This window comes from Pyxicephalus adspersus, chromosome 5 (genome assembly GCF_032062135.1).
Source record: "Pyxicephalus adspersus chromosome 5, UCB_Pads_2.0, whole genome shotgun sequence".
NCBI lineage: Eukaryota > Metazoa > Chordata > Amphibia > Anura > Pyxicephalidae > Pyxicephalus > Pyxicephalus adspersus.
In genome coordinates this window covers 116,094,237-116,110,603 of record NC_092862.1, presented here as the reverse complement: position 1 = coordinate 116,110,603, position 16,367 = coordinate 116,094,237, and the positions used below count along the sequence as shown (strand labels likewise).

At 35.7% G+C, this 16,367-nt stretch overlaps 1 protein-coding gene across 5 annotated transcripts in view; it reads right to left on the bottom strand.

Annotated features, from left to right (window-relative positions):
- Positions 1 to 16,367, bottom strand: part of HDAC9 (histone deacetylase 9) — a 322,976-nt gene that overhangs the window by 140,700 nt on the left and 165,909 nt on the right. Inside the window, exon 1 of one of the 5 annotated variants that reach the window (XM_072412535.1) lies at positions 15,484 to 16,140. The exons of 1 other annotated variant lie outside the window; for it this stretch is intronic. In XM_072412535.1, coding sequence (XP_072268636.1) covers positions 15,484 to 15,589 — 106 coding nt within the window. In that variant the 5' untranslated portion in view covers positions 15,590 to 16,140. Of the gene's footprint in view, positions 1 to 15,483; positions 16,141 to 16,367 lie in introns of those variants that run through there. 3 more of the 5 variants (XM_072412537.1, XM_072412539.1, XM_072412540.1) reach the window with 3 other exon arrangements.

Here is a 16,367-nt window from a genome sequence, read left to right as displayed (position 1 = left end):
TAGTTTATACTGCTCATAATTAATGTTGGTAATGACTGATACCCACAACAACAATATGTATATTCCTCTGGTGCTGCAGTAATAAAAAGCTTGTAGGTGACAAGGACTTGTCACCTTGTAGCTTTATTAAGAGAATGCTTTAAGTCCCCTGCTTTCAGTGTAATTTCTCTTAGCTATTTTAAGCCTGCGCTGAGGCTAAAGCAGGAAACTGAAATTTATTCTGAGCTTCAGACATGTCAAAGCAGTGGAACAAAGCCTCGGTTTTATAGAGTATCTCCTTACATAAAGTCAATCATTCTGGGTTACACGCAAGTTCTCAGCATGATACACTCAAGTGGCTATTATCAATCTACTTTCTTTGTATATAAAAGTACATGTAACAAGACATAATAGATATATATTCTGTGTTACACATGAAAATTATAGAACCTTGCCCATTCTACTGCATATGACTAAAGTGACTGACATCAATTATGAAAATAGAGCGTAATTTATACTCGACAGCATTAACTTAGCTAAAAAGCACTAATGTTTCACTCAGATATCTACTATTAATAATAATTTCATTTATGTCATCTGTTGGCTACGTGGCCATATGTACCAATTCCACCTATTGGTCAGGGCCTATGGCCCAGAACTTCGAATAAATACAACAAAACATTTTAATTCTACCACTTTTTCTTTTTTCTGTAAAAGTAATTTGATACTGAGTAACTGAACAGGCTGGGCACTGTTAACCAAGTCATCTTCTCAGCTAAACAAACAACTCTTGGCTGAAGGAATGTAATCCAGTGGAAGTCCTGCTGATACAAAATGTACTAGCCATAATAGAGCTACAAAAGATTTTGCAATCTGAATGTGGACAAATTTGTAACACTTGTATGGAAGAAGGGGTTTGGTTATCAAAATTTGCATTGCTGTATATAATAAACCATTGAACAAAAATCAAATTAAATCACAACAGAACAGTATACCATATGACAAGCAACTAATTTCCAGCCCAGTCTGTCTTTCGAAACCTTTAATCCTTGAAATAAATTTTTGGGTCTCAGGGAGCCCCTATTTAAATGATTTTATTTCGGGTCAGTAGAATAAATGCCCGGTTACAGTGATAATTGGCAAACAATGCCCTTTACAGAATAAATCAAAATGTCACACTTCTAGACAGCTAAATGATCAATGGAGTCATCCTAATGGCTCAGCCCACTGTCGTTGAACCCAGAACTATGCAGCCACCATAGAATGGTGATTGATGGTCAGTCAGCCAACGCTCAAGGAAACCCCTAACAACCACTGGAGGAACCCTAGGGTTGAATGGTTGCTCTAGGCATTGTCATAATTGTCCATGTCTCTACAAGTTGCCATAATGTTCTGCTCCCATATATTTAACAACCACAAGACTTTCTGAAGACTCATGTCCCATCACTGGGCTCTGAGGTCTTGGGACACAATTATGAAACTCCTATCTTTCCTGGATCCAGAGACCTCTAACCAGTCTAACACCATTTCTAGACACTATAATATGTGGGTGCCATGTTCATACCTATGTTCAGGAAGTTATCATGATTCTGACCTCATACACCTTTGAAAGTTTGTTGCATTGGTATTTACACTCTCTTCTACACATATTAATCCCTATGGAAGATACAATACTAAAATTCCTAGATGTAAAGTGCAGTGCTCAGAAAAGAAAGAAAACCTTTGCCTGATTTTTAGGATAGTTATATAAATGGCAGCCCCATTGCTCTAGAATTGACACCGTCTTAATAATTCAGATGTTGCCTATAACTCCTGAGTTTTTTAATCCCCGCAGCCACTGCCACTGCACACCTGGATAGAACGTTTATAGCTTAACAAGGCTTACATGTAATTCCCATGAACCTAAAAATATCACGTTTCATTGCATGCATAAGGATTTAGTCCCAAGTGAATAGATATACCAGTAAGTTAAAAGAAGCAGGTTAATGTTTTGGTGCAGGCAAAGAGTAGAAAAAAAATAAGAATATAATTCAGCTGAAGGGTAAGTGTAGCATGTAATGAATATATTTAAGATGATGATTAATTTTAAATGCTTCCAATTACAAATCTGAAATCCTCATGACTTATTTATAGCTAGTGTAGTAAACTGATGGAAATGCACATCTGATGTTCCCATCTATCTTACGAATATGCCAAAAGTTGTATTGCATGGTCTGGATTTATCATGCAAATAATTCCTATGATTTAAGTGTTTTTAGGTGCATCCTGTAGATCAATATACGTACATTGGTATGAATATGTATTTATGTTTACTCACTAAATGCAGTAAATATTGAGCAGATGTGGGTAAAAGAAACATGTCTCTGTCTCGTGGCTTCATTTGTAACAAATATGGTATTGCTAATGTTGAAAACTGGCTAACGGAGAACTCCAGGATATGTATCCAGCAAGGGTCAAAAATACACAACAAGCTTACACAATCGAATAAACAACCCAGCCAAATAAAAAGTCCCCAAGGCTGTGGGGCAGTGTTATGATCTGGGATTGATTCAGTTGGTCAGGTTAATATTCTGCCATGTTATGTGCCCAAAATGAGGTCAGATGACTACCTGAATATACTGAATGACCAGGTTTTTCCATCAATGGATGTTTTCCTATTTCTGATGGCACAGGTGTATGCTACAATTTCAGGATTCTTTGGGTTTAAATTGTGAAAGAGTAGTTCAAGAAGCATGAGATGTCTTTTTATACATAGATTGGCCACCCCTTAACCTCTTAACCCTATTATGATTTTTTGGGATGTGCTGGAGAAGACTTTACACAGCGGTCCAACTCTCTCATCAAAAATACAAGATCATGGTGAAAAAATGAATTCAACTCTGAAAAGAAATAATTGTGACATTGCACAAGCTTATTGAAACAATACTATGGCGAAGACATGCTGCAATCAAAGCTAAAGGCGGTCCAACAACAACTTTTTTTTTGGCAGGCAGTGTATGTAGCTAGTGTCAAACATTTTTTTAAGCTTTGGATATAATAAAGAAGAATGGTAAATCCTCTGCCAGGTGTTTTTTTTTTCTTGACCGAGTTTGGGATTTTCCTCAAACTCTTGTCCCAATGACACATAAGGATAATGGAGCAAATCTGTCAACATCAAGGGGAAATCACCTCTTTGTAACAAAAACAGGTGCCCCCATTAGAAGATTTCCTCTTCCATCTTGTTCCTGTGGACATGCTATACTGTTGCCTTTTCTGTACCAGGCACATTTAAAAATAATGTCTTAACAAGAGAACCTTAAGCCAGGGAGGTGAAGCTGGGGGCAAACTTTGGATTAAGTTCACTTAAAGCATTTTGAGGCCAAAACCCCTCTTTCTGGTTGGTAGAAATATAAAAATAGATTTTTTTTTTAATTTGCTTTAATAATTATTAAAGCAATATGTTTTAGTTAAAGTGTTGCTGATTAACTGGTCCAGTGTTTTTTTTTCAGGGGCAAAGTCTGCAGTCACGACATTTGACTATTCATGTCATCTGCAAAGTTATACATTCCTACTCTGTACAGTATTATTATTATTATTATTTTTATTATTATTAAACAGGATTGATATAGTGCCAACATATTATGCAGCGCTGTAAATTAAATAGGGAGGCATTTTGTGTCCTCAGACCCGTTTAACACAGGCAGCTTTTTTCGCTAATCTGCTGATACACTTCCCATCAGTGTCACTTTTGAATTCTCTGTTTACATTCATCTATTTTTCATTGGCCAATTAAAACTAAACACAAACTTTGAATGTAATACCCAATTGTATCAAACTAGATTGGGAGATAAACTGAAATTTACCATTTGCACAGAGAATATCTTTATTCGTGTTGATGATTTCAATATTATTTTTCCTAATTAATTCAGTTGATTTGACTCCCATGTTTCTAATAATACTCTGGTAACACAAAAAGCAATAATTAGTTTTGGGCTTTGTGCCTAATGATGGTGCACGTCAAGAATAACAACTTTATTTTTAAATTGTCTCTATATGGCAAAATGTGAATCATCTTGGTAAGGCAAATTTCAAAATCTCAACTGGTGAACAATCAACCAATGTTATAATTATCCATGTATTATCCTGTGATTAATAAATACAATTTTAGGCTGAAATTAAAGTATGGGAGTTTTCCAAATTTTGGGGTTGAAAAACATTTACCATTAATAACAGTAGAATGGCAACAAAATAACTTCTAAAACATGTTACGTTATGCTTTGGATACTGCCTAACATCCTGAGATGGAATGAAATGGCTCTACAGTTTATGGTACAATTACATTATTTTTACATCAAATATCTGCATAGAGCTTGAACAGGGGTTCTTAACATTTAAATAGAAAAAGAAATTTACTGGGACCCAATAAGAGAATTATTACCAAAAGAGTAATAACAATTTAATAAAAACTGAAAAATAAACACACAAATAGTAAAATATTTGTTTTCATTCAAATGAAGCATTCTATGTTTTCTCATTTGTAAAGGAAAAATATATAAATCAGAAAGCTCTGTAATCATAATTTTATGATAAGTTTTTTATGCAAGAAGTGTTATCGTCTTCTTGCTGGTATTAACTTTTATATTATGTATTATTTATGATTATATTATTTTTTATAATAAATACAACTTCATCAAGCTAATTGAACATTATACCAGTTTAGGTTACCAGACTGCTTCTTTACAAATGTATTAAAGTAGCAATATTATTACCTAAATACATTAGCCCATTTACTTTTTAAGAAGATGTATCTCCTCACATAAAAATACCTCTCTAACTGCCCACTCCAATAAAATGCCACTCCATTGGAAAACAAATTCCTCATTTGTGGGCAGAATGGTCAACTCAGTGGTTAGCACTCCTTTGCAGCATTAGGTTACAGGTTCGTATCTCAGCCAGGGCACCATCTGCAAGAAGTTTGTATGTTCTGTCTGTGTGGGTTTCCTTTCACATTCCAAAAACATGCAGATAGGTTATTTGGCTTTCCCTCAAAAACTGTCCTTAGACTAATGAAATATAACTACGACAAATAGCACTTCTTTGGAGTAACCTGGTGCACTCAATGGTTTTGCCTGCCAACCCAAATGTTATCACTGTGTCCGGTAGTGAGGTTGGAGTCAGTGGGGGAAACCACAGTGCACGGGTGAGGATAAAGGAGAGCGATAATCCTGGAAGCGTCAGTTTTAGAAGTACGTTCTTTTTAATGGAGTAGTTAGGGCAGCAGGAAATATATTTACCCCCTTCCTTATAGGTAAGGTAAGGTTCGTCCCCCTTTTACCCTCTATGGTATTTTTTCTCACTTAAAAAATGTGATGCTAAAGATACTGTCTACCTCTGTTTACCAAGTGTCTTGTCAATGATACCACCAACATGACTTTGCCATGAATATTATCTGTCCAGGGGTGAGGTTCCCTATCATCCATCCAGAAACAAAATTACATGGAACAGCCAGTGCAGCCAATCTGTGGCACGGGAGCAGTATTCTTCTGTACCTGAATACATCACTGGCAAGGAACCTGAGTAAAGGATTTAGGTGAATTTATCTTTTTTTAACAAGTAAGACAAAAAACTCTATGGGATAGTTTATTAAATAAAGCTCAGTGGTAGGGAGGGTTGGGCTTTAACTGAATATATATGGCTATTTAAGAACACCTTAGTTTAAAATTGCATTTTTGTATCTAGAAAAAAACAAAACACTTTAAACAAAAGCAGTAAACTATTTTAAGATTTTATGCTAAAATGTTTCTATCTGTGTGATCTTCCAACCGAGGCCGCAGATTATTCAGAAACGATTCAGCTAAAAATAGAATGTATGTTGTCGGCTCTTGTTAATGTCACCCACGTATTTGTATTCTATGTGACAAGGTGGATCACTGAGGAGTCAAAATTGCCCAAGAGGCTTTCTTCTCTCTCAAACATGTGAAAACATAAAGCGTTTCAGCTATTCCATGCATACATTTAAACTCGATTATGCCCCCTCCAAGCATCTTATCAGGGTTGTTTTGGTAGCAGGCAGGAATTTGTGGTTTTCTTCATAGCAGCCACAAATAAACCAAATATGACAGAATGGCTGCCTGCTATAAATAATCATTCCGGTGTACAGTTATATTAGGAGGTAGTTTGGATGCCATGATAATACCTAAGAGGCTAATCATAGACGTGCAATGGCATGAGATGAAAATAATTGTCTAAGAATAGCTGACCCAGGGGAGCCAGCCTGCTAAAGATATCCATAGGCCTAAGCTGCTTGCACTTTAATTTATTTAGAAATAATCTTTAACAAGCTTTCCTTGAAAAGAATTTGTCATTTTCCATCGAGTAGTGTGTATTGATTTGTTGCTTCCATGTTAGTTTTCCTAGATCATTGTGTTTGGAAATGCCAAACGATGTAAGAAACTGTGTAACAGCACTTGGCCCTGCATAATTAATGAAATACTCCAACCCTTTTCACTATAATTCAGTTCATTCTTTAAAATGTCACGGAAATGAGAACTAAAAGCTAATGTTTGCTTAGTCTATGATGTCTGAACACACAGTGTCTGTGCTTTCTGTTACCTAAAAAAGAAATTGTGGAGATGCAATAATTAACTGGTCAAAGCAACGTAATACATGTTGTCAGTATCTAGATTATTCTTTCTCAACCTTTGTACCACAGAGAAACCCCTAGAAAATATTAAAAAGTCAGAAAACACATGCTAAAAGCTATTATATAGCTCATCATGCATAAGAATAATTGGTAAGTAGCAGAAAGTTTTAAATAAAAGAATGAAGATGGACACTTTGAGTATCTGACACCCAGAGCTGATCATTCAACAAAAAAAAAAAACATCCCACAGCTGTATAAGACAGTAATGATCCAAAAATAAAATGATTAATAATAATGACCTTAAAAGTGTCCCATTACATGGTGTTGGTCAGTGGAAAAATGTCCCCTTATATTGTTTGTCAGGGTTAAAATATATCTGTGGTCATTATAGACATGAGATCTGCACACTGCTCAAGGAGGAACCTTGGGGTTCCATGGAACTTTGGTTGAGAATGTGTGGTCTACAATAAAGTTGAATTGCAATAATGAATTCGCCCTGGGTACTGCATCCATGTCATATGGGACGATTTCTGAAAGTATTGGAAGACATTAAAGGTCAAAAACCTGCCAATGGCAACACAAAATGAAAACTGAATAAAGAAATTTCATTTTGTGTCTAAGCGAGATATTTATTTTGTTATAAACCACCGATTATATACAGATATATAAAATGTGTTCTTTAAAGTCGACTTACAGCTAAACACACAGGTGAAATAAATATATGGGAGATGTTTTAGCAAAGTTTTTGGATTTCTGTCAATATAATTCTGTGGTCTTCACAGCTCTGTTATACAGTACAGCTCTGTATGGTAGGGACAGGAGATTTATCTCTGCTGAAGTTCCGTTCCAACACTTACTGGTCCCTGTTCAGCCTGTTTTTGAACAAGAAAGGTGAAGCAGCAGAATGATGGGTCCATCTCTATGTCATTTACCAATGAATTTCTACCTATCAGCTTGTTCCGTGGTGTGATCTATAACCAAAGGGGCAGAATGTTGTACACATTTGTGCAATCTTTTGATTTTGACAAAACTGATCAGACCCATCAGTATTGCAAATTGACAGGAGATCTGCTTATGTGTAAAGGACATTAGTCTGCTTTAAATGAATGGCACGGACTAGTCAGCTCCATGAAAACATTTTATATTTTTGGATAGTAATCATCTTCGCTGATCTGACAATATCCTACCAAAATCAGTAGCACCAAGACAAATCATGTCTACTGCTTCAAAGCTTCTGCTCTTTATGGATTTGAAGTCACTTCAGTCTGTCTTTCAAGACAGGGGCAAATGTCTTTATAATTAGCACAAGCCACAGTAGGCATGTGCAATGGTAAGGGTGGCATTTTTCTGTATAGTTACCGGGCACACAGCATATCCACATCATTAGTAGAGTTAGATAGTTAGAAACTTTTTTACCCCTTTTGCAATTAGTGTAAACCAGGAGTGGTTCAGGAAAATATAAATAAATATAAGTATAAGAACAGTGTTAGTTTGTGCACCAAAAGTTGACAAACTATTGGTTCCAATTAAATAAATGCAGCCAGGACTGGGTGCTTGACCCTATCACAAGTTTCATGAGAATAGGAACAGAAATAAATAAAAAAACACTCTTTGGTTTATCTAAAAAAAGCTACTCTAAATGTTCTATTACAATAAGGTGTCACATAGTTCATTATTCTCATGCCTACACAAAGAATGGATAAAAACAGAAAGCCTAAGAGAAACATGTCATAAATATGTTAGATCTTTTACTTTGTTGCAATTCATAAAGAACAGACAACACCAACAAAAAAAAGGAACTGACCTCTCTTTGTATCACAAGATGTAACTTAAAATAATTATTGTATTTTTAAAAATGATGATTGCAAGGAACGGAGTGAACATGAGTAAGCAAAATCTAGTACTGAACAAAGGGTGAGTGTCCTTTGTTGTCTGGTGGAAGGTTACAAAATAATTTCCTGATAAGAGTGGAAAAATTAGACAAGCAGAATAAAAGCATGATAAGTATTCATAGAAAATAAGCTATCAGGACAGGCCTCCTAAACATGCAACTACAGATCATACATTAGCTGATTATTGTTAGAATTAGAATTTTTATTCTACACAGAACATTAATAGGATGAGTTTATTGATCAAAGTTACTGTCACAAGTGCTTATATTTTCACATGTAGGATGTTAGAAATTGGCTGTAATTAGACTTGTACATGTTTGGTTAGGGCGGTGAATAACCAGGACCGCCCAAGCCTGCCCTGTTTTAGTGAAACAATCTATGAGGGCATTGGTCATTTACAGTAAATTGGTATCCTGCACTCACAAAGATTCGAAAAAAAAGCAAATGATTCAATAAAAAAGCAATAGGCAATGTTTTTAAAGAGTCGGTGCATCCAAAGTGGACATTTCATTTAGATAAACCACTTGTGAATGTCTTGAGCAAACTATTAGTGAGAATTCTAAACTTAGTGAGAATTCTAAACTTAAATTGTTGGGTCTGCACATCTGTTGTGACAAACATTAGGGATTACGCTCTACCTCTTACATGTTATATTATATACTACAGAAAAAGCAACAAGGAGAGCTGCCACATGAAAAAAATACTGAAAGCTCTTCAGTGGACAGGTACAGGAGTAATGCTTAGCACACACCTGCAATTACTGTCATCAAAAACTATCAGTCCACATAATTTGTGACAGTTTAGAAAAGATTGCAGTAGAATCAGTCTGTTCATCTCCCTGCAAAGCATGTACATTTATATAAGGTCTGTACAGTTCTATAAGGAGGGAACAGAGTGTTTGACAAGCAGGAGATGCCCCACTGAGTTGTTATATAATAGTCTAACAACAGCAATTGTTGGTCGACAGTCATTAGCAGTCAAACACTGCAGATCACTAACAACCTCTCACCGACATCAAGGACACCTGTAGGCACCTGCAGATTCTCGCACGAGTCATTCACAAACAAGCATTTTGGGCAAGGAAAATCTAAAGTGTATACAGACCCTAAAACATCAGGACAGTAGATGTGTATTAAGCATATAATAAGCCAAGAGCTTATCTGAGCACCAGAGAAGATATTCAGAAATTACATTGGACTTTGCAAAACCAGACAAATATTATTTTTCCCATGACTGATTCAAGATTAAAGATTCAAAGGCAGCACACAAAGTTGATCAATTGCACTTTCTGAATATAGTCTTATAGTTGATAAAGAAGCCTTTAAGAATGATCCAGCAAGTCTTCTTTGGGCTAAGTTTATAGGGACTTAAAAGAGCTCCGGATAGATTAAGGAAAACCCATAACTATTTTATTTAATAGTTTTAATAATGCATTTATGCATTTCAAAAAAGAAAAATGAGAAATGAACAAGACAAATAAAATATATATGTATTTTTGACATTGCTCCCAAAGCTCATATGTACAGTTGTAGAAGTGACCAAAATCATGCTTATATAGTCAATATAAAAATACCTAATAACTGACTAACTGAGTCCTAAGGCGTATGACGTAGGAAATACACTTTCTAAAAGTTCTCTATCAGAAATGCACACTTCAAATATCAATTGTGTCGCTCCAGGCAAACCATGAGATGATTTTTCTATGGCATAAATCTAAATATACTAACAAATCATCCTGTATGAAAAGTAATATATCAACAGGAGATTCGTTTTTGGAAATGAATCTTGGGATTCTGATCACAATGAGTTGAAACAAAATAGCATAGAATATATCTTTAGTAGCTTACAGTAGAACTTTACATAATTTTTATTGATGCACTTACAAAACCTTACAACACACAAAATGCCTGATACAACAATTAAAAATAAAAAAATTAATCAGTAATCAGACACTACTAAATAGTAAAGTTGTCCATTTAGATCAATGCGGTATGGTAAAGCCAAGTGTACTAATACGTTATGTTAATGTACATTGCATTACTGCAGTAGGGGGGTTTAACGCAATGTAGTACAATGCAGGTGTGTTGCTTTAATGTGTTGGGGTGTCCTTCGAAATGAGTTACATCAACACAAGATTAAAACAATCCATAAACACAAAAGCTTCAAATATTAAGCCTCCAAAAACAGACTATAATAATTGAACTGTGACCCATTCACCTAATGATAATCATGATCTCTTCTTGGCTACACATCAGTTAGTGAATATGTTAGGCAATATAAATACTAGAAGACTTGTTATTCAGACATAAATATGTACTTATGTAACTTTACTACACAGTATGGGAAAGTGAACAATATGGGAGCCCACATTGTCCATCTTCCCTTTTTCCGATGCTAGTTTCCTGGTTTTCCTTGGCTTCAGTACACTAAGGGGTGAAGAACTCCTAATTAGCAGAGATGTTCTAGTCAATCACTCACAAAGTACTAAAGCCAATGAATCTGCATGACAGTTAAGCAACAAAAAGTTGTAGAAATGAAAGTGGCGAATTAGAAATGACATTCTGTAAAATGTGAAATTTCTGCATTCTGGCAATGGAAATTGCAATAGGTAATTGCATTCTGCATATTCCACGTAAAACAGGTATCCTTCTATATTAATCATTGAAAAAAGTGTAACAAAAAGTGTCATATTTAACTGGCACTAACAGTACAGATTTTGAATGAATCTTTGGACAGATTGCCAGAAGTTTAGCAAAGAGAAAACGTTTATAATCACAGAAATCGCTATGATCACTGTGAGTTAGAAGGCCACAACTGATTGATTGATTGATTGATATTGATATTGTATTGATTGTCCATGCATATGAAACACGGCTCTAAACTCCACTTTCCCCCAACTTGATAGAGCTAATATAAACAATGACATCTCTCGGAGCCTTACACAGAGGCAGTGGCACCTAGTCTCATCTTCAAATGCTCTCATCTAGTTGGCAGACAACGAGAGCAATAACAAGCACAGTGGAATCTCATATAGTGAGCTCCAACAGATGATGGGATTAGAATTTTCTAGTAATGAGAGGATCAAATTTAATGTTGGAACAGACAATTCCATCAGCATCACCCAGATTGTGCAACAAATGTTCATATTAACAAAGAGAGAACAAGATGGTTAAGCCAAAGAAACCATGGAGTTTTTTTAAACGTACCCAAATTGAAATATTGTATTTGTTAAATGCAATGGCACAGACCACAGATAAAACATCTAATCCAACAGTGACACTGTCCTCTGCAACAGCTATAGATATAATAAACACACTGGCTTCAAAAGTTATAAATATTTTTTTAATGATTTTAGACTTATTTGATAATAAAATGTAGGAAATGGCCTAGTGCAATGGTTTAGCTCCAGTATTTGAGGGCCACACACAAGTTCGGTGTTTTAATACAGTCATTTTTTTTACTCTTTTTAGGCCAACCTATACTTAATTTGCTACTGTCTGTTAGAGAAATACCAAAAATGTTTGCAGTTTCCAGCCCTCAAGAACTGAAGTTGGACAGCACTGACTTAGCGTATGTAACACGACTCCAAGATTGCATTTTGGAAGTATATGACTACCTGCTAAATTATGCATTACTATGGTATCATTTTCAGTTTTTACTTCATGTTGGGAGATGTCGGCATTTTGTAGATGTAAACCCTGATAACTAATTACATCTCAGTGCAGCTAATTTCAAGTGACTCTCTGCACCCATTATCATTCTGCATGCATGCACTTTAGCAATGGCTAAATAACGATTCTCTGCTGGGTTTCCTGATGGTGACCACAATGGGCAATGTCTAATCAAAGTGTGTTAAAACAGCCACAACATTTATTGAAAGCAATACAGCAATGATGGAGCACAACTGGAAAAAGGCAAAGAGTGATGTCAACAAGCACCTGAACAAAGAATGATCAAAGGTATTTTTTCATAAAAGCAAAAAATTAAAAAGACTACATGGACATTTGAAACATTACAAAAGATTTGAAGTATTAGGTTTGGATGCTCTAGTTCTTATAATGAGTAAGTGGGAAGAGCTGTCTATCTCTACTCATTGTCTTCCTCAAGACATCAGTCTGTCATTTGCAACCCCTATTTAATGTACAGCGCTGCACAATATGTTGGAGCTATATACATACAGTTTGATGATAATCAAAACATAGCAGAAAGTACACAAAGTTCAAACTTACATTTTTCACCCCAAGAAATTAACTCTCTACCATTTATCAACAATGTCTACACAAACAGATCTACTATATGAAAAAATAAAACTACAATAAAGCAGTTGAAATGCTGGGTACAACATGACAAGGTTTTCTTTTTTTTAAAACCTCTCTAAAATTGACAACTGTACCTTTTCTCCAAACAAATGACAACTATTTGAGTCGAACTGGTTGGATAGACTGGGTAGAATGCTATACAGGTTTATTGGAGGTCATAGCTAGACTTATAGCAAGAGTTTAAGAATCTGCACACAATATTTTGTATTTTTCTAACAGACATTAGTAAACTTAATAGGTTCTGCTTTACAAAAAGTAAGAAAAAGCATTAGTTTGTATGAAAATTATGGCCTATATATGACCCTGAAATACCGGAGCTGAACACCCCTGAAAAAGGGAATTGCTAGAAGTAAAAACCATTTCATTTTTTTTCTGCCTGTAATCTGTTGAGGAGATTTTCATTTAGTTCTTGTCTGGGACTTTGGACATGCAACAAAAAAAGGAGGAAAATAAGGACATTTCTACAAACTCAAACATCTGTCACCAAAATATCCATCCCCATTGATATATTTTACTTTTACATATTGTTCTTCTAAAAATGTAAGTGCTCCTAAATAAAAACAAATGCACTGCCATAAACTCATGGTCCAGCTCATATAGCTCTCAGCTCCCTTGCATTCAGATGATCGGTTTGGTAACAAATGTGCAAGTTTTACCTGCATACTTTGCTGTTGCCACTTCTAGGAACCAAAGGCTTCCTTCTACAAAGTTGTGGTAGCATGCTTCTCATCCTCTAACTCATTCTGCTTATGAATTTGTATGTTTAAATGACAATGACAAAGACCACTTCCTGCCTAAACAAAAGCTAATAAAATAAAAACCCTCAGAAGGTTGATTGCAAACATGACACACCCTGTTATCAAACAGAAAACTAAAACTAGTTTATCATAAGGATGTTTTATAAACATTAGCTTTGGTCTAACCACACTTTACATTCTATCTGCTTTGTTAACAGAGACAGTTACATATTAGGAGGAATCACTAGATGTTTGTCTCTTGACTATAAGTCACCTGTGAGAATGGATTATTCCTTTATATCACTAATGTATCAGACACACATTCTTATCTGAAGCTATGCACATGACTGTACATAAAAATAGTTTTTAGGTAGACTACTTGCACACCTGCAACGTCTGCTGGGTGGCCACCGCTTGCATCTACAGTGCCCAGTTCAAGCACTGCTCAGTTTTATAAGTTTGGAACCATTTAGGACTTCTGTAGGAAGAAATAATTTAACAAAATCTATGCAAACAGGTACAAACTTTATTCTTTCCTTTTTAGAAAATAGAAGAGAGAAAATAAAAGTTTGGTGAGCCATTTTTTTAATGGCCAGGTTTCAGAAAATGTTGCAGTTGGTCCCAGTAGTGAGAGGTTGGTTTTGTGACACCTGCATATCCTCAGATATATTTCTACTTAGAATATTATGGGCTATTGTAACAAAATGAAATCTTATTTACGTAACAATCCAAATCCAGTGTTCTTTATTTGCGTACATATATGATATGCAAAAAGCAGCAACCTACAGTATTGTGTCTGATAATATTACTGAAGAATTACAACTGATCTCTAAGATTTACACATGTTGTGCTAACAACATGCAGAATTTTAAAATCATATTGGACATCAGTAAAGATCTTTCACAGACTCTAGTTTAATCTGTGGTATTGTCCAAAATGTAATTTAAATAAAGGAGAGAGACATAACAGCTGCAACAGGTTGGCAGGCATAAGGACCCAGGTGAAGATATCTTGCTGACAGAATCCACAAGAGATACAAGAAGCCAGTGCAGAACTGAACCGGCCGGTATCTGGCCAGAACTAAAATATCTGTTTTGGGCAGACTGATTATTTAAATACTAGGCCTGGCAGTCCTCCTCGTATTCAAATAGCCCATGGGTTATCTGTGCCAAATACTACTCCAATGCATCCCATAGCAAAAGTGTCTAAACCTGACAGAGCTTATTAATGACTTACCATGTTAACTAGTATTGATATTCACTTTGTATTTAAAGACTGAGCTGCTGCCCCATTGATCTAATACAATTCAATTTACAATAAAACTGTATATGATATAAGGACAGCTCCTAGACCTTATACAATACATATCACTGATCACGTTCATGGGTCTTTTCTCTGGGAACAGTCGTGTTTCAATTAATTCATGATCCCTGCAGGCTACATACAAAGGTAGCATTCTATTAATAGGTGTAGATATGATGATACAAGAATATAATGTAGTATGAGTAAGATTATATATATCAATGCTATCCACATACTTTACATACTGTAAATGCGTACAAGGACTGATGAAAGATGCATATCAAGTATACATACAAACAAAAATATAGAGCATCTATATATGTATCTTTTTAATATGACTGGGTAATGCTTCCAATTCTGCACTGATACATATATACATACCTGCACATATAGTATAATTGCCAATAACATTTATATATGTATACAAGCACACATATACATTGTTTTTAAATGTTTAAAATTTAACTATGTATCTTGTCCAATATCCCAAAGTGCAAAAAAATTATATACTATCTATCCTGGGAATAAAAAGGAACAGTACTGCTAAGGGAAGCCCTTATTAAACAGCAGCTTGTTGTCCTTATTAATGACAATTTCTGGGTATTATGACACCATGCAGGGTAACCTCTTACCTGGACTGATCATGCTGTGCATTCTGTGCTGTGCCAGGAGCTTCTCTCTTCCAGAGACCCCATCTGAGGAAAAACATGATTCACTCTCATAAATTGTCTGCAGCATATTCCAATCACTCTGTAGTTCAGACACATGAAAGCTTCATCACTCTTCTGTATGGAAGGGACCCTTCAGCAGGCTTAACTCCTCCACAGGGGGAGGAGGCAGTGATACACTTTGACAATTATTCCATTTTTATACACATATTTACTGTGCTAAGTACCCTGGATGCTTCTCTCCTCTCTCTATCCAAGCTCTGGCAGTAGCAAGGAGCTGCCAGTGTCAGGTCTACCTTGTCTCTAAGCCAATGTACCCTGACAGCAGGTGCAACAGGAGATCTGTGCAAGCTTTCCTCTTGCAATCAATAAAAATAAAAAAAGAAAAGTCAGATGTGTCTGAATTTCAAAAATGATAGTAAAAGAAAAGGTGAAGTGTTCCTGAGACTGAGGAAATGTCAGCCCTGTCCTGTGTCCTGCTATATCTGCCTTTTCCTCTCTGCATCTGCCTCCTGTGCTTCCTCTCTCACTCTCTGTCTCTCTCAGTAAAGTTGGCTATAGCTGGTGATAACTCATTTGCATGTGAATCAACAACAGCATGGCCCACAGGGTACAAAAATAGAACAATGGCCGGCCCGAGCCAAAAATAGGTCAAGCAGGGCCGAGTGATCGGAGCCTACATTAATGTACTTAAAAATATCACAGCAAACACAGCTGTCTGTCCCTCTCTTAAGAAAAAATACAGTCAGTCTTTCAGTCCTCAAAGGTTCAAAGTAATTATTAACCTTTTACTAGAAGCAAATGTTCATATATTCAAGCTGCCATCAACTTGACGTGACTTTGTATAT